The 20586-nt window shown below is 35.5% G+C and overlaps 1 protein-coding gene across 1 annotated transcript in view; it reads right to left on the bottom strand.

Moving 5' to 3' along the window:
* Positions 1-20586, bottom strand: part of LOC126851581 (zwei Ig domain protein zig-8) — a 281824-nt gene that overhangs the window by 17539 nt on the left and 243699 nt on the right. The window contains exons 4-5 of the mRNA XM_050595691.1: positions 19233-19452; positions 13800-13897 (exon numbers count right to left, since the gene is read on the bottom strand). Coding sequence (XP_050451648.1) covers positions 13800-13897; positions 19233-19452 — 318 coding nt within the window. The remainder of the gene's footprint in view (positions 1-13799; positions 13898-19232; positions 19453-20586) is intronic.

Raw genomic sequence — 20586 nt, forward strand, 5'->3', positions numbered from 1 at the left:
CATAAATATTTCTCTTCTTTCGTGTAATTTTTTAAAGCTTATTAAGATATCTGTCAATTTATTTTGATACATTGTACGAGCACAAGTAAAATAATGGTTCCAGCAATTGATCTTTAGAATTCTTATAAAACACAAGATCAGATAATAGTAATTCTTTTGAATGCAATAAATGCGAAATAAGTCAATAAAAATAAGATATTATTGCATCAAACTACTAATTGCCTAATGTACTTTAACGACGGAAGCGTATTACGACAGACACTTGACAAAATTGAAGTATTAGATTATATGGGTGGGGCAAGTCGACGCGTAATTTCGTTTCTATAATCTACGGGAGGAGACACAAAGGGTGCAGCGATTTTGCCATCATTTCTTTTCCTCTCGTAGAAAACAAACACCTGGAGACGCGGGCGAACTCCCGGGAGGGGACAGGAGGCTCAACAGTGAGATATCGAAATCAAATCAGTAGACAAGAGTAGACGAGGCGAGCACGTAGAGAGAGATTGGGAGAAAGAGAAGGAAAGATGTCTTTTGAAGAGAAATTCTGCACGGTAGAATCCTGCGAGTCGTACACAGAATTTATTCGTTTTTGTTCTGCGTTCTTCTAACGGGAGCCATTTCCACGTGGAATTTCGTCCTTTACTTTCCTCCGCCGTCGCCTCCTTTCCGTTCTGTCTGTTCCGCGTCTGAACCAATTATGCGAGCGGCTACGAAATTAACGCTGTCCGATCTTTTGAATGTTTTTAGGTGGCCCTCGGGCATCGTATTATATAATTGAAATATCTTACATATCTTGGAAGTTCCTCCATCTTGATGTGAATTATTCCTCATTGTTGAAATCCCTGTGCTTGAGTATATATATTCGATTTTTTTAAAAATATTTCTTCGTATTTAATATTCTCATTTTTTTTTAATCTTTAAAATTGCGACATCGCGGGATGTACCTTAACATGTTTCTCTATTTCAATCGAGTTAAGGGATCGAAGGATCTCACATTTCCCTCAGTTCGATTAATGGTAGCTGCAAGATTGTCTTTTCGGTGGAAAAAGTTTCCACCGTGCGACGAGTTTAGCTTCGTCAGGATCATCGGCGAAATTAGCGCAAGTCAAAGTTTCCGAAGCGAGTTTTCTCCGTCGCGGCTGTGCCATAACAGCCGGTCGCAATTTTTCGCTAAATTTGTCCCAACCATTTTAGCGAATCGTCGAATCCTTCCTCTTTCGCTGCGTAATTTCTGAGACAAATCTCAAAATTACCTTTGCGGCGCGAATCAACGCCTTTTGTGAAGCGAACAGACTTTTCATGGATTAACTAAATGTACGAGTTCACGAGAGCGACTGTAAAATTAATCCTTTGATGCACTTTGAGAGTTAAAATAATCCTGTACGCTCCCGCGAAACCTAATTTTACACATTTACATTTATCCACATTGTTTGCATTATTCCACAAGTAATAAAAATATGTGGTTATTCTTTCTAAATTATAAACTTTTTCATGTATAATTTAAAAAAAAAAAAATAAGAAGATTTTTAATTTGTCTGTAAAAGATTAGTTACTAGCTTTTTCAATATCGCAAGGAATTAATGTCGCAACTAGACCGTCATGCTTTTAGGGTGGTTCGCTATTCGCGTTGTAAAGGATACCGGTTTCGATCGGTAACTTTGTAAAGGTAATCTATCGGACTTTAGTGCCGTGTAATAAAATCGTCGCGAACCGTTCCGTTTCGTGTGCGCTACGGCGCAATTTCGTCCATTTCGAGTGAATCTTTCACAGGAGGGAGAAGCATCGGGTTTTCTCTCCATTCGGTGATGCGTTGCGTCACAACCGAACAGATGCTAAAGCTCGTCCAGAGTGCGGTCGTTCGTCCACGAGGATTGCGAAACCATCGAGTGAATATATTTGCAAGCGATCACGTGTGAGTTCTTTCTTCTTTTTTTTTTTTCCAAATGCGTTAAAATTCAACTACGCAGCGCGCGCAAACCGTATAGAGTGACCGAGTTTTCAAAAAAGATCTGCGAAATTGCATTTTTTGGTATCATCTGACGAATATTGCGGATACATATTTTGCAAACAATAAGTAATATATAATCACATTTTATGTTGCGGTTGCGAAATTGATTCGATTTGATGCGATAATGATATTCTGTCAGCAAGATATGTATCAATATCTTAAATTGTGCATGAAAAATATCGTTATTCTTATCTTGATTTTTTTTTTTAGGAATTAAGATATCGACAAGTTTTACTAATGCAATATTGATTTCTAATCTGATTTAAATAAAAATGGATATATTGATCCAATATCTATATTTGTGTTATCAATTTTATGATATTAATTAATAACAATCAATTATAAACAATGTGAATAATATCAATATGAAAATGCATTGTGTAATATTGTTTTCCCTATTTACTAATAATGATGAAGATTTACATGTGCATACAGACAAAGATAGAATTCTGATAAATAAATAATTCTTTAATATTATTTAAAGACATGTCTTTTGATAAAAACAGACTTTCATTATGTGATTTAAAAATAGTGATACTTTAATTGCGACCATAATTATACACATGATAGCTGTGCTTTTACTAGAAAATGATAAAGTTTAAATAAAAATATCTTTTACTTTAAATATACTTAAAAAAAAATAGCGTATTCATTTTGACGAAGACGGTATTGCGACAATACAATAATTACTTATCTCAAAGTTAGCGCTGTATAAATGGAGAGATCAAGAATTAAGTAATTTCGCAAGATTTGAATTAAAATTTTTTTTAACTCTCTCTCTCTCGCGAAAAAGCGATGGAAGCGAAGCAGATACGAAAGAACGTACCACGCCGCAATCTAGTCGCATTACACGTTAGAGAAGTATAATTAATTTCAACCGAGAATTATTTTACGAGATTTCAGAAAAATGTTATTAACGTCGTCCTGGCTATGCCCTGGCTTCTTGAAGTTTGCGCGAGAACATCTCGTTCCGTGCGGGATATGTTAGCATGTCCGGCAGCGACGTTATATATCTTAGTTGCGGGATAAGGCTTTAATTAAACGAAAGATAATTTGCTTAAGTGAGTGTCGCGCGCTTTTCGAGACGCGCATACATTCCAGGACAAATTTCGCCGAGCGGTTTCTTTGTAGCTGTGACGGAGCGTTGCAGAACTCAGCTCGGTAATAAAATGAAAATTTTATTCCATTTACACATTCCATTATCTCCTCACCCGCGTTCTCTCCATTGTTCCTACGAGCGAATATTCATAAAGATCTACACTTCGCGGCTCCGAGATTAAAAAATATATAAGAGTTTAATGCACTAGAACGCTTGTCTCATTCGATTCTGCGAAAATGGATCTTTTAATCGTTCGCACATTTTTCTTGTAGCATGTGGTGAGATATTCTGAGCGTTTAAATGTTGATGATTTTATTTACGTTTCATATATATTTTTAATTGCCCCGAAGGAAGAGAAAGTTATTTAATGAATAAATAAATCAAGCTTCCCTCTTTTTCTACTTTCACGCTTGACACATATGCAAAAAAAAATATGAGATGATATTTTTATCGATGATATATTTATATAATCCATAAATATTTTTTTATCGTAAAGCTAAAGCTGCCCGAGTTTCCATCAGCCCCGTCAGCAAACGCTGAAAAGAAGACAGCAAGCAATATTTTACGTATTACGTAAAGCGCAGGCGGAGGGAAAGTAAGCAATATATTCCGCATGAATATATTTTGTTGACTGACCGCAACGATACGTCAGACCGGTGAGTTTCAACTGATGCAAAAGCCTCAAGGCGTTTCTGATATCGGAAGTATTTCGAGTACTTGGAGAATATCGGATACCCAAAAGCTAGATGTATACAACGCCTCGAATTACAAGTAGCTGCGGGATTTCGAGACGCATCCCGATACTCTGTATGCATTACCATTGAAATACCACGAAAAGTCCACGTCCATCGTAAATATATTCGCCTTTTATCTTTTAGATTCCCTCTTTTATCGCGAAACTCATCCGCGCGTTACGATAGTTACTCAATAAGCTATTACACTTTATTGAATACGGCCATAAACATAAATCGCAGGCTTGCAGATTTTTCGCCCGTCAATAGATAAAATTATCGAGATAAATAACTTTCTTATGAGAAATAAAAGATTTAAGAAACTTTAGAGATCCTTCGCAAATAGTTAATATATATGCTATGGAGCGCTACAGGTTTTTGAAATATTTCTCTATTGCTTCATCTATTTTTAGATAATTTTTATTCTCATAAAAATCTTGTAAAAAAAGAAGAGAGAAGATATGTGAGAGATACTCTTCTCTATTCCCAAGTTAAACCCTAGATAGGTAGCATTATAAGAGGCTTGGTAATAACGCTCTTGTGTAATACATACTTAACAAGAGGGGGTTAAACGCTGGCTATGCTCGCGGCGGTCATGACACATAGCGCACTGATGCACTAGCGAGATGCGGTATGCAAAATCAGCAGGAAGTGGCGCCTGGCGAAGTGCCTCGCGGATATGAGTTAGAGAGACTCTAGTACGCTGCCACATCGGGGGAACGGAAGTGGCGGTGATGATGACGGTGATTGTGATGCACGGTAGAGATGCTGTGGTGGCACTCACGCGGTGAATGTCTGAGTGACTGATTAGACACGTCGATTCGAAGATAGGGATGAGAAAAATGCTTTCTGCCCAAAATTAATATTCGACTTTAAGCTGAAGATATGGTCGAAAGAAAATAGATACATCGTACGTCGAATCGTACCAAGCGATTTTTTTTTTTTATTTCGACGTGTCATTATTCATTGTCGATCTTCGCGGCGCGATTCGTCATCACGAGAAAATGTCCATCGACGCGCCTCAAGCTATCTATTTAAGCGCCCTTCGAAAAGTCTGTAGTCGCGTCAGGTGCTTTTCTCCGGCACGTAAATGAAAGAACACGACGACACAATAGCAACCGAAGTTGAATAAAATTCTAATCGAATATATATATATATATATATATATATATATATATATATATACATAAAATTGCAAGTTGAATCGACGACTTACGTCATTTGGCTGTGTTTGTAGGTGCGTACATGTCTCGCGAAATACGCTCGTCTTTTAGAAGAAGGAAGTTTGAGTATAAAGAACGCGCTCTGCTCCGTTGACTTTTATCTATTTTCATTTCGTACGTTCAAGTTGCGTGTGTGTCTTTTATAAGGTGTCGGTGATTTGACTTGGCAATATTGCTGGTAGTGTTTGGCGCGATATCATGCCTAATATACTACTATTATCTGCGATTATCCTGCGCGATCTCGCGCACGCCCTCACGGTTAATCCCGCGAGGCGAAACGCGCGAGTACTGGCCACGCTTTTTCCCTTTCGCAGTAAGCCAACCCGTCTACGCGGTATACGATTTTAATCTGCTTTAACGTAGAAAAATAAATCAAGAAGGCGAGATAAATGGGTGTCGCGCTGGCCGAGGGAAAGGAATAAAAATTACGCGGAAGAGAAGCGCGGATGAAGAAAAAAAGAGATGCAGATTCTCACGCGCGACTCGATTAAAACTTTTTTCGCGAAAAGAGAGAGTATTCACAGTGTCGAATAAAAACAGATCATCGTTTTTGTATATCTCTTCGATGGGGCAGTACAAGATAATTAAAATAATTCGCCCTTTCGTCGACGATAATTTTTCTCGATTCGCTCTTCCGCTGCAAGTGCGCGATTTTCATCCTTTGTTCTCTCATTAAACGCGTCATTATTATAATAGCTATAATTTCCCTTCGTAATGGCTGAAAATTTCGTGCGCCTCTGAAATAGAAATCTCACGGATTGGCGTACGACTGTCACAATGAAACTATCGGACCTTAAATGAGTTCGCGAGACCGGGAAAGGAGGATATAATAGTATTGACTGGAGTGGGAAATAATTATTGCGTTTAAGGCACTGCTATTACCTCGTTGCACATCGCATAATAATTGTAACTTTTAATATCAAAAATTAATTTCCTGGTTAGAATGTATCCTGCTTCCGTTTCGATTTTCAGATGGAAAAGATGTTAAGTGAGTATAAAGTGAGAGAAAAAAAAAAAGAGAAAGACATAACAAAAGTGAAATAAAAAATAGTAATAATTAAAATTATTATAAACTTTTGTTCGGAGACGTAGATTTATTACGATGTCTGCGCAAATTAATTTTCCTTTAATTTTCCGCAACGCGTTACTCACATACATCCCAGAATCTTTGCCCCGAGATAAAATTACCGGGAAATGGATTCAAGAAGAAGGTAACACCATTGCCTCCATTGTTAATTATATTTGTCCTCGCGGGAGCTACGCGAGCAACGCTCGTTTATTACGCAATCTAATTATTGAGAGACTTGGGAGACTCGGTACGAGCTCTGTAACAGAAGTGGACAGCCAGGGAAAGAATAAAAAAAGAAATAATATTCGCCGGTAGATCGCCGTGCATCATCAAGTGACCGCTTCCTCGCGTAACGCGAAATCCCATTAGCCGTCCGGTCCGATCCCCCACGTGGGCGCGTTCTGTGGCGTTGATTCTCGCATTTACATATGCAGCGCAGGAAGCGTGATGCGCGAAAGACGTCTAGCGATACGGACGTGCAGTAAATTACGACGAAACCTAAAACGGGAAAGCCGCACGATAAACTAATTAGCCGGAGAAATTAGCGAGTATTCTCTCTCTCTTCATCGACTTGTTTGGTGAGTCGCTTCGCCGTGAGGGGTTTCTAAAAGATTAAAAGCTTGTTTAGAAACAAGCTATGATAGCAAGAGGACATCTATTCATACGAGGTGGTGGAAAAAAATGTCTATTCTTACAGTGCAATAAAATAATTAGTGTGTTAATTGAGATGTATAATTCGAAATGGTTGATTAAGTGCAGCAATATTTTTCATATCGGAATTAATGATGTAATAAAATTAATAAAAAGTTTTTTTATTGATTACGAAAATTGTAAACATAAAGAACGGTTATATAATTTTATTTTATTTAGAAAGAATTTAACATGAAAGAGAGGTGAAACATTCTTCGAACTAATTGATCAATCATTATTTCTTATATATAATGTGAACACATTTTATATAAATATATCATAAAATTAAAAAAAATTCTTTAGAATTTTTTTACATATTTTCTGTTATTATTCTTTTTATTTTGATTTTCTTTATATATTTTCAATTTATATTTTTAATTTATAACTTTGATAATCCGTTATCTGCAAAGTTTGTACGCGATAATTGCACGATATTATCGAGAGAATATGCGCTTGTCGCATTGTCACAGCATAATCGTTCGCATGTGCTAATGGCTGAATGTAATGATTGTATCAATGATTTCACACTGTTAAATGCAAACATTGGCGGCTCACGTGGGTGACAACTGTCTGGCGTTGTCGCGCGACTTTGACGCAGTCGTTTGCGGTCCGGATTTCAGTTTATCGTCACTGGCGGATTATCGGATATGTATAATGCACGACAGATTGTACTGTCGCTTAAACGTCACAGTAGATCCGAATGTGGTATCCGCAACGTGTAAACACACGTAACGTTGATTCATCAAATCACATGTCGACAGACTATGTGTGTAGGATCTTAACATTCTTTTCAGTCACAAATTTTTCGATCAAGCGGTCTTTTTTCTAAATAAAAATCCACAAACGCACACTTATGCGATATTTTTTTATATTCTTTAATTATCAAACGACTCAAAGTAGTAATAATAAGCAGGAAATTGATAGACATTTAAAAATCAAGATATAATAAAATTGAGATTCTACTTTTGAAATTTTAATTGTCAGAATATATTTTCAATTTTTGATAAAAAAAATTCGCATAAAAAAGAGATATTAATGATTCAATTATCTTGCTCATTTATAATAATTTTTTTTTTACGATCGCAATTGTGTAACGAGGAAACGCATATCTATATTCTCGATTCGAATTTCTGTGCTTTGATATACGATGAAATTGAACTGGAAACGGGTATCATTGGTGTGGTTGCATTTATTCGTTTGGTGAGTGTCGGACTTCAAGTTCCAATTACAAAAGTCATTATTATTCAAGATACGGCAACTCTGTGGGCTTGTATTATGCCCGTACACGGCCCATTGTGGCGTTTGTTACACGAGGTGCGAGCGAATTGTGGAAAACCTATTACCGTCTCGATTCGATGGTATATGTATATACTTAATGGCGGTAGTGAGCCAAGAGTTCTCAAACTGTAACAGATACCAACAACATTTGCAATTAGTGGTGGAGTCATTTGGACCTATTATGCGATTTTAATACGCTATAATGCTTGCAATAAGTAATTCTAATTGAGAATATTGATAGAAAATGACGAAGCGACTATATGAACAAACTACATAAATAAAAATGTGAAATCTTTTCAAAAAGATACAAGGATACAAATTTTGCACATTTTTAAGCTGCAAGCTCTTCCTCTCAGCTCAAAGTACATACAAATTACGCGCAACTTTCAACTTGTAATTGGCAAGACAGAAAAACTTTTAATTTGTTCTTATAAAAGTTTCGCACTTTTATCTGCTATTGATGCATATTTTCCTTTTCATTATCTCGAATTTTCTATAAATTTTTATAGAAAAAAAATTTAAAGTTAGATAAGAAAATCTTTCATCGAGAATTCTTCTACCATATCCATTTTCGTCTTAACGCTAACGAAGGCAATTAACCGTCTATTGTGCGCCAATTCAAAAGCAGTCGACAGTCAATCGCGCACGACACTCGCACTGTATTCGCGATAAGTTTGTCGACCGAAGAGGAACCGAGGGCGTGTGTTGGACGCGTCAGGCCATATAATCCGGATAATCTAAATTTACGGAAGTTAACGCGACGGATACGGCGTTCACATGGCGTTTGTGCACGTAGCACACGAAACTCCATTCAATTATGTCACATGTATATTCCGTGAAGAAATTACGTCAAGCTAAAGTAATTCCATCAAAAAATTGAGATTATCCTGCTTTTTTTCTTCACTTGTCATTCGTCACAAAAACACTTTTCTGCCAACAAGCGCGAATGCTCGAGTTAATCATAAACGCATAAATAATTTCTCTAGACGCATGTAATATAATTAAGTAAAGTTCCCGCGCTTGTTAATAACCCATCCCACACATAATATATTTGTTCAAAGATAATTTTCTCAGACAGTCTACAATTGCATCGTTTTCGTAAAAAAGCAATTTACATCGGCTAGAACGAAATTTCTTCATTTTAACGTGAATCGAATTTATTTGCATACTTTTCGTCCGCGTGCGTATCGTTAAAATATTATGCGTTTGACGTGATCGAAATGATCGATAATTATACGAAATAGAACGAGCAATAAAAGGTCCGTTCGATGAATTGACATACTCGATGGATGGACATTGGATGACAATTTTCGATCGACGGCCGATATTTGTAATCACAAAACGTACGAGTATATCAAATCGAGAATCTGTTGATCCGCTAATCTGTCGCTCGCGCGAGTAATTAAAGAATTTTGCTCCGTAACGGGAGCCGCTTCAATCGACTCTGCCTGAACTAATTAACTTTCGTGTCGATGAAAATTATCAAGCACATCAAAAATCGATTGGACAATCGAGCGATTGCAGAATGGATATCATTATTTCGCTGTATCATCACGTATATCAGAAAGTTCCATTATCGTTTGCCAATTTACAAAACAAAGTATATAATTTATTATTATGACCGACTCGAAATTTACACGTTTTTATGTTGTTTTTATGTAATGTTACAAAAATAAATGCATTATTTTATGTAAGATTTTTATATAATAAATATTAAAAAGAGAGATTCTCTATATCATTCTCTATATCAGAATAACAAAGTTAATTAAATTATCATTTGCGATTCTATATTTGTATATTTAAACGATATTATCTATCTTGAACTTGCATATTGCTAAGACGCTGAACTAGCGTTTTCAAATGCGACGAGTATATTTACGGTTATCGCTTTTATCGAAAAAATCAATTATGTCCAATAAAAAAAGCCGCCCGCGATAATAATAACCACAATGCAATTTTCCTCTCATTGCACATCTAATTATTTATCATGTCAACAAACTTGATGCGTTTGCATCCTGAATGCATCTTATAATGTTCGAATAAATTCGCGAATTATTCCGTGCGGGCGTGGTACATTCGTAAATTTTCATATAATTGAACATACATTTCATGCTAATCTCGAAGCAGCAGCTGTCGTTTTTACGTAAAAATCATTAAACGCGCAACACATTTCGCATAAATTCGCGCGATATATGACTAGAAAACAAAAATAATCTTCAGGAAAACTCAGTTATATTCATATTTCGGGAAATTCCAAAATTTTAAGGACTCAAATAATTACATACCTCATTCGTAACGATGACAAAATTTTAATTGTAAATTAAAGTTTCCATTATAGATATTTGATAAGAGCATTTTCTTGTAAATCTAAGGAGCATTAAAAGAAACGTAAAAAAAAATATGTAATGTTGCATGTAATTGCATGTAAAGACAAATACAATTTTTTTTTATACTAAATGGTTAATCTTTTTATATATAATATTGATCAAGCTTATAAAAATATTTAAAATAACACATTAACAAAAGAATGAAATATTATTTTATTTCATTCCAATTATATAAGCTCTTCAACTATATTTAAAATTTATTCATAGTTGAGATTAAAAATGAAGTGGTAAAATTTTAGCAGGAATCAATTGAAACCAGTGAATGCTATTATGCTCGCATAAAATATTCAATGCGCAATAAAAATCGCACGATAAAAATTTTCATCCTGCGAATAAAGGTGCAAATACGAGAGATTTAACGAGTACATATAATTCACGTTCAACTGCACAGACAAGTGAAATGCAAAAAGGGGGTTATTATTCTCTTTTTTTTTTTGCATGAATAATCTGGTAAAACGCATACGTGCATCTAAGAGCTCATCTAGTGCCACACATGTGTAGAAAATTGTACGCACGTTATATCGCGAAAAGCAGCGATCCTCAATTAGACGTTTGCAAAATGGGCTAAAATGCAGCTGCAAAATATTTTATAAATATCTATTTTTCAATTCACATACATCTAAGTAAGCAATATAAATATCTTATCTTTTTAATAGATAGAATAAGATTTAAAAGTTCTATCAGCTTGAAAAAATATGTATATTGTATGTGTTGTTACAAGTTGAAATTAGTTGAAAATTGCTAAAGAAAATCATCATTGCTACTAAACATTGGCAATCGAGTATAAATTACATACAGATTGGTAAACTAATATTGTATTCTTCGATTTTGATTTGTATGATTTGATTTTGATTTGTATGATTTGATTTTGATTTTTCCATTTTACGAGTTGAAATGTTTTTTGTGTTACACAATATAAAATTTATAAATAGAATTAATAAAAATAAAAAGAATATTTTGAATTTTTTCGCAAACCATAGATGTTATAGTGGTCTAGGCAAAACGATTTATATATTGCATCTCTGAGATTACGAGCGCGCGCAACAAAGATGTCGGCGCATTAATTACGCTCGCATTAATGTAAAACACGCGTGGTTTTGGTCATTTCGAGTAGTGCCCGTTGAAATACGTTTGTTTAACGAGTCGGCAATGCCGTAAATTTCCGATTGCCGTGCATAGCCGCGCGGTGCATTCGAAACAGAATATATGAGATTGCCGTATAATATCTTTATGACTCGTTCAGTAATTAGATTGCAATTTTGCAATTTTTTAAAAATAATTCTTGAAAAGGACAAATAAATTTCTGATGCATATAGCACTGTATATTTCATATTCTCTATCTCATTATGCTATCTCATTAATACGATTTATTATATATGCATATCGCTTGATTATTATGATTAATATCTTTGTTAATATTTTATTTCAATTGTCGTATTAATTATCATTGAGAGGAAACGTAAGTCTTTTGACGCAATACAATTTTAAATATATATTAGCAAAATTAATCGCGTTTTCGTTATTTAACGTTATCCGCTTTAAATGCAGCTGGCGAAACCGCATTTCACATAGCATTAAAAAAGAGAATTCCGACCTTTTGGAAATTTACAATAAAAGACAAAATAATCACCGAGCACGTTGGTGGCTCATTACGGAAAAATATCTGCACACACGGTACGTGCCCTGCGACTCGAGAGCAGTTTCCTTTGGAAATATCTACAGTTGAACAAAATCGTACTATCGTTGAAAAGACGGGTAAAAGTTGGATGGGTTAATTGAATTATGTTTCAGTAAAGCCAGTATAACAAAAGAAAGATAATAGTCGGCGGTAATATGATATATCAAGCATAACTGGTCTAACTCCCTAAAAAGAATTATATGCCTACTTTATCGCAATCTCTCCTTCATTTTTTTATTTACATTTTTTATTGCTAAACTATACATCGATTTGATGAAAATTCTTATCCCGATATATATATGTCAAATGATAATTTTTCAGAAATCCTTTTCAATAGTTAATTACCTTACTTATTCGACAAAAACTAATTATAAGAAAATGAATTTGAAATTATGTTAATATGAAAAAGCAGATATGATAGCATTATAAATATAACAAAAAAATATAAAAAATTTAGTTTTCTTTACAACGTTTTACATTCTCTAAAACACAGTATTTATATTTAATTATACAATTATTAATTCATTGTTTTATGTAAAATTTATGGAAATTTTCAAATAATTACGTAAGCGTCTAAAAATTTAGATTGAAAGAATACAAAATTATTGGTAACAAACAATGGTCTCCCAATAAGACCAAATATCATGCTATTGATAATTATAATTGATTGTTATTTTCTTAACCACGGAGTTGAACGAGAGTTGCGAATACCCGGTGGGGTTTTCTTGTGGTCGACTGTAATTCGAGTTCGATCACTTACGAGATCACCACAATATACCCTGCGCCTTTCAAGCGGCTTGCACGTTCTGCCTTTCATCTTTGCGAATCTTTCTTCCACTGGATATTACGCTTTTTCGTGGATCCGAGCAGAAAACGCAGCGCCGTTGGCGATATCGAGCTATTTCTATACGTTATCAGTCAGTCGTAAGGCGGAAAAATTCTAGCGAAAAACACAGAGCTATGCCAGACAATAAAGTCGATAATGTGCCTCGTGTATGATTCACGCATCTATTAAATTATCTGCTTTTCCAGAATAAAATAAAAATCTTCGATTTCTTTTGCGATATAATTGCACATGTTCATCGCTAATAAATTTACAAATATATGATAAAATATTTTTATTAAAATAAGTAAAACTCACGTTAAATTATAATCGACATCTGATATAATTTAAATATTCTATAAATTTTTTAACTAATTTTTTTTCAATTCTTTTTCGTAATTTCTGTGGCTTTAATACAAAAAGGGAACAGTAAAAAAAAAAAAAGAAAATCTAAAATAAAATTTGCTTTCAAATCTATGAAATAAAAAACGCGATTTATTATTGAATCCAATTGATAGATAGATTGCGATGATGTTACACGAATGTAATAGCGATCGTGAATTAAAATTTACTTTACTGGATTTTCCGGCCCTTCTAGCCGGATCGCTTTAATTTTAATTTTCTGCGAGCACGCGTGCGAGAAGATTAAATCGTCAGCAAAGGAATATTCCATGCGTGAAAGAGTTAATGCACTGTGATAAATAAAGGCCGGGTATATATGTAACGTAGCAATCCCCCTGGGGGATAAGTGATCGACGTGTATAGGGATTATCTTATCGCGTGGATCAGTTATGGCATTTCTGACAGACTTACCATTGATCACGTGTACGTTGACACTCGCTCTCTCCGCCACGGTAGGAACGCAACTGTAGTTTCCGGAATCACCGGGTTTCAAATACGTGATCCTCAATCTGCCACACACACAAAAGGTAATAATTTATCATTATCATAAATTGTACATGTATCATGTAAATCGCTTTGTGCGTATTTGATATTTGCAATCGTAATGTGTGCGTTAAATATTTAAGTCAATCATGATAAATGCGATATAAAGATATTTCAAAACTTGAAATTTTTTTCGGGCTAAACATTGCGCTACTTCAATTAAATACAAATGTTTTCAAAGGAAAAAATATTTGAACAATGGCTACTTGTATTTTCCGATATATTCTTTTCATAGACGTTGTAGATTAATTCTGTGTGTGTTTTAGTAGTAAATATTTAGGTATCTAGGTAAAATAACTTAATTTTTAATTTCATTTTTTTATGAAGTTTATTTTTATGATGCACATGTGGATTTATTTTAAAAATGTAATTTATATTAAAATAAAGAAAAAATTAGTCTATGTCAAGAAAAAGTATAATAAAGAGACGAGTAATGTTTACGTAGCCAGAAAATTACTACTTGATTGTTAAAGAAGCCAAATATGAAAGCCCTTTGAAGCTTGCTCTGTGAGCATCTCCTTTTTCTCGCATACGTTATCGAAAAAAAAAAATTTCATGAAGACTCATGAAAATATAAAAACATGATTATTAAAAAATTAAAAACGTAAAGTATGATGAGTAAAATTAACGCAGATATGAATATTTTTGATGTAGTACGAATTCGATATAATACATTTAGAATTAAATGCAAACTGACAGAAAAACTTTCATACATAACGTTTCAAATTAGTACGCTTTTTTATTTTATAATTAGCATGAAAAAATTTCATACTTCTGTGGAATTTTCAAATGCATTCATAATTTACAACGAGATCGTTATCGCGCCGTGTATGCGTTCCACAAAATCGTTCTTATGCCGTACACGTTAATGGGATATAGTTTCGTCAGGACAATATAAAGTACAGGATCATATAAAATAACTAATGATGCAACTAACAATAAAGTATCGTTATTTCAGTGATAATTATCCAACGACGTTACTAACGGCAGCGATCCAATTACCCGACCTGCTCTCTGCGTAATGCATCGTGCATACTTTTGTCGAAGATATTCGTGAAATGCAAATTGCATTGTGTTACGCAATCTAATGTAGGTATTTCTATTATAGTTGGCGATCATACACAAACGATGAAGGTATGCAATAATAAATACATATAAAATTTGCGTATCCCAAAAATAAAATTACATAGAACATTAACTCAAACAGAATAAAATCTGAAAATATCTTCAGATGCAAAAAAAAATTATGAAACATGATCGTCAGCAACTTTTAACGCAATATATATATATATATATATATATATATATATATATACTAACTATTATGAGACATTGTATTATAAAATAGTTATTATTAATTTAATGATTACGATAGAATCATTATAAAATTAATTTTTAATTTTTAATTTATTATTTATAATTTAATTTATAATTTAATTAATTTTTAATTTTATCATTGAAATCTTACGATATTTCGCTTGTCGCAAACGTCTAAATGATCTGAATTTTTACAGCCGTATTATATAATAGCAGTCTCTTTTTCTCGTTCGGTTTACATCACGTCCGATCAAATTTCGAGCCAATTCATTCGACTGTAATAATCGAGGAACAGGAAACGGAATGTTTCTTTTTTTTCTGTCCGTTTTCCATTCTATTTGCTCGACACTCGTTACCGTTATGCAGTAAATCGATTTGATCAGACCGATAGGTATAGAAATCGGAGCATGGGTTCGAATTCTCGAGGCGTATCGCGTATCCGAAAGTTTTTGCAGGTGCGGTAAAAGCACAAGTGCTCAAATATGGACATTAAATTGGTTTCAAATGCGACACACAGAGAAACGTTTCCGATTCGACATGAAAACACGTTAATAAATCAAGGGAGATAAAGTTGATCGCGTAAAAGTTAATCAGTCGGGTCAATTTAACGGGAAACTAACTGTAAAAGTAGTTTGAACATCTTATGAATGATTCGTATGAAGAGGGAATTTTTCCGCGATACTGTTAAACGAATAAAAAAAGTTATTTGAAAGTTTTCTGCCATTTTTACGGTTTTGAATTCAATAGTTATTTTTGCCAAACTTTCAATCCAAACATTACTACGAAAAAAAGTGTTGAAGAAGTTTACCTTAACGCGTCTTGCTCGGTATCTTTTACTAGCAAAGAGAAAGAGATAAAAGTTTCTTATGAAAAGTTTCAATTAATCTCCAACAGTTTATCGATTAGGAGAGAATATGTACTTCAACTGCATTTCGATAATTATTTTCTCTGGTCTCTCTCTCTCTCTTTTATGTTTGCGTGCAATAATTGTCGTTTCTAGATAAGAAGCGCTAAGATAAGTAGAGGTATATAGTTTTGCCGGATCTGTATATAGATCGGTGGCCACACGACAGGGCATCCATTACACGATGTATAACGTCACGCGAAGAAGTTGCGCTGCTCCCAATAGATTATCGATTACTCATTTACTTCCCGTATTTCAGTAGTTAGCTTCATCGTGTAACGTCGTAATGCATCGCACTCGTGGGACCAATAATAGCCGCTTAAGGTTACGTAATGCTGTCCCGCATATGCGGTTACCGCATTCGCGTGAACCAAATGTTTCGCGAAATAATTATTGCGCGACGGCTTATAACAGATCCGATGGAGTGCCGGGATAATGAAAACGTATAGCGACGCCGGAGACTAAGCTTCTCGACATCGAAAATACCACGTTGGTTCAGGGACGGAAGGGAAGGTAATCTCGGAATGTGACGGAATAAAACGATATCCGGTTGCGCATTATCGAAGGCTCGGGCGATTTATACGCGCGGGACTCTCGGATTTGAAAATCGACCTCGTAGATTAGCTCTCGCGCTTAACGCGAAAATTGAATATCTCGATCTCTTTATAAAAGAGAATAATGTATTATATTTACGTCCTGATATATATTATGTGGCAATTACTGCGGATGATATAATGCTTAGATAAATCTTTTGTATCATTTTTGGAACAAAAATTTACGAAGTTTTATTCTTTTAAAATTTTTAAGCCTTTTTTTAATTTGCATAAAAAATAAATTAATTTCAAAACATTAATTTCAATGATTACAAGAATGTTTTCCGCGAGATAATATAATATTTAGACACATGCGTGATTACCGCAAGAATGTGCTGATCGAAGAAGATTTTCTCAACTACTTTGACTCTGATTATGCCTATTGTGAATGAATATATGCTCATACATGAAAATTCACTGACAACCGTGTGACATCTCCGTGGGAATATTTCGACTGTGACCGCGTTACTTTCAGACAGCTCTGTCAGATTTACAGAGAGCGGACGTGTGCACGACGGAAGTCGCGGGCCAGGCAGCTGCGCGGCAATTAATTCGCTTCTTGAGCCGCGGGCCTCGTAAATTTGTCGGCGCGATGTATATAACGCGGTCGTCGTCGTGACAATCGTCAATCACGTCCAAAAAGGGACGCGCGACGGACACAACGGCGGCGACGGCGCAATATTTGGCCCGACACGTATAAGCGGCCCGACTAAACAGCCAGCTCGCCCGAAATGCGGGGCATGTCCGATGCGTCTTCACGGTGTGCGGGCCACGTGACAAAGGGCCTTGTTTGTCTCGACGCTGCCCCGAACAATTAGAATAATCAGACGTCACAAGCGTGCGACGCCACGGCGTCCTGACCCTTGCAAATTAGCTGATCCTTCATTCGAATAATTTTTATCCCAAATAAGGATGAGGCGAATAAACGGGCGTGTAACGCACCAGCGATACGCAATTTGATTATTTGTGTCTACGCTTAATTATCATTAATACATAATTTTATACAAGCCTATTACTGTCATTATGTAATTTTATACATTTTTTTTTTGGGGGGGGGGAAATATTTGTATCTTATGAAGAGTACGTTTCGAGAAAAGTACATTTTGCATGTTGAATAATTTTCATATTTAATGATATCTATAAAAATACTGAAATTATAAAAAAATGAATTTATATATATTTAAATAGATTTGAAATAGCAATATCCGTATCTAAATATCTAAAATAAATTATCATTTATCATATCGTTAAGCGTTAATTATGATGAAGTAAATATTTTGTCACCGCTATTACCTGTGAATACGTTGACAATATGCATATTGTGTATTTTTAAGGCGGTTCCGTAGAGCCGCAGGTATCGCGAAATAAATTAATTTGAGCATAGGATCAGTTTTTCAAAGAGTCAGGACGACGTGTAGGACCGGCGGGACAACCACCCAGCGCGCCATTATTTCTCATTATTTCCTCTGGACGCGAAGGGAGGAGGGGGGGGGGGATAAGCGGAGCGCCATTTATTTATTTCGCTGGCGGCGACTCGAAAAAGATATGGTACACCGTGTGCGATGAAATATTGTACACGCGATGGACGATTCAACGAAGGAACTTACGAGGGGAAAAAGGGAAAGAGCACTTGAACGAAAAGAAGAAGAATACGGCTGAAATTAATTCCGAATATTTGCCACGTGTAATCAGCTCGCGAAAAGAAAAAAAAAAAATAATAACGGAATAGGATTAATACTTTAACAGTATATGTGATATTCTCCAACTGCTCGTTGATCGAATTTACTTCACTGTCGCATGAACTTATTATCACACCAAGCCCTTGAACGAACAATTTTACGAAATTGCGGTGCATGTCGTTTAGAGTGACACGCACTCGGTCGTATTGTACATAGGAACCAGTTTTTAAAATGCGCTGCGGGAATGTTGCGACAAAAATTGAAATATTTAAACTGCGTTAAAATGTAAGCGCCACAAATATATGGCACGCGCGCGCAATTTTCATTTTTTATTTACTCGACGTACTCTTGTGCCCGACTGGAGCCAGTGTAAAAAATTAAATAGCACTTCGTATAACAATATCACATGCGAGCGTGCACGTTTATGAGAGTTTGCTCCGTGCGGAAATGATGACTCTGGGTGTGCGACAAGCGTGACAAGTTTTTTTTTCCGTTTCGTTCCATAGCACGCAAACGAGAGTTTCGCATAAACTGAGTTTTTGATATTTAAAAAATTAGTTATTTAAAATGTATACCTACCCTCGCTTTTCTCTCTACATCTCGCGAGAGTGATTATCATATACATGAACATTTATTTAATGCTTACATAGCTATTATAGAAAAAAATATTATACCGATTAAATTATACTAGCAAATTATATCTCGCATTAAAATCGGTTAATAATAAAAGCAACGAATGACTTATTAAAGAAAAAATGTTTTTTAGATATAATTGATTTTTAGATATAATTAAGCGATTTATTCATACCTCGATGTGAGAGCGTCACTCCATTCCGTCTCGACGGTTATGCGTGGTTCCGCCTCGATGTCATTTTCTGATCGCGGTGACGTCACTACCGCCTGACTGCCCCGAAACCAGGCTACCGTCCCCAGATCGTGAGGACCTTGCGACATTAGACATGTCAATGTCAAAAGGCTTCCGGTTTTCACGTAGATATCTGATGGACCGCTTATTCTGGCTCGCGCTTCTGTAAACAGAAAGTTATTTTGCGATAAATATAATGATGCAGGGAAGAATTTTCAAAAATAAAAAATAAGATAAAAAAATGTAAACATTAAAGATACCTTGTAGAGAATTTAAAGAGCTTGGAAAGAATGACAATATGCTATGGTGATGACGCTCTTGCTTGTATAAATTCATGGCGATTTGAAGAGATTTTGTGCCACGAAGAGCGAACGGAAATTTTATAGGACGCGGCGAAACACACACACACAAACATAAAACAGCGACGTGAGGGAGAAATAAATCGGTGAGAGACAGTTTTAATCGTCGAGTGCTCGTTTACGCGAGTTTACACGTGTTGCGCCGAACTGCTCGATAAAGCCATATCGCGATGTAATAAAAGGTGCGTGATTAAGTTGAAAAAAATTGATGGTGAGCCACCGATAACGGCGTTATTGCTGTTGCAACGGCGTTCGATTAAAAGCATCGATAATTGATAAAATACGACCGATTACTTACGAGCGATTTTATAATAGTCATGCCTGATGAGAACTGGAAACGTTCGTATCCATTTGTGGATATTCATGCAAAAATACAATCTATTTCATACATTTATAATTGCAGGATGAACAATATTTATTCATTTTTTACAACCGGGCTTTGTAATATTTTAGCGTTCGCGGTACATGTTTTATAAAACATTTTCATATTTTAAATTCGCACAGCGTTCGATCATTCGCACCATTCTCTTTATGTTTTTTGATAAATAGCAGTTTTTAACGGCGAGCATCCCTTCCCGATTTGCAAGACGCATCGATGCATCATCTGCATAAAGGAGGCGCAGTGAAAAACGACGAAGCTGCACCTCGGCGATGTTCGATCGATAAGTCACATACCACGACTGTTCACTTCTCAACCTAGTGGATTCCCCTCGTCATGGTTGCCGGTTCGGATTTTATATCACATCACGATGACCGGGCGCATTCTTGCCGAGCTGTCATTCCGCGAATCATAGAACCGCGTCTCGATTCTATCACACGAGCGGCAAAATGGATGTGTCGAATTTGAAGAAGATGCGTAGCCCGGCTTTGCCGAGCGATAAAAGGGACATTCAAGGTAAAACGTCGATTTTACGGGAAACGACCAACTTTCGCATCGA

Source organism: Cataglyphis hispanica, chromosome 8 (assembly GCF_021464435.1).
Source record: "Cataglyphis hispanica isolate Lineage 1 chromosome 8, ULB_Chis1_1.0, whole genome shotgun sequence".
NCBI classification, from domain to species: domain Eukaryota; kingdom Metazoa; phylum Arthropoda; class Insecta; order Hymenoptera; family Formicidae; genus Cataglyphis; species Cataglyphis hispanica.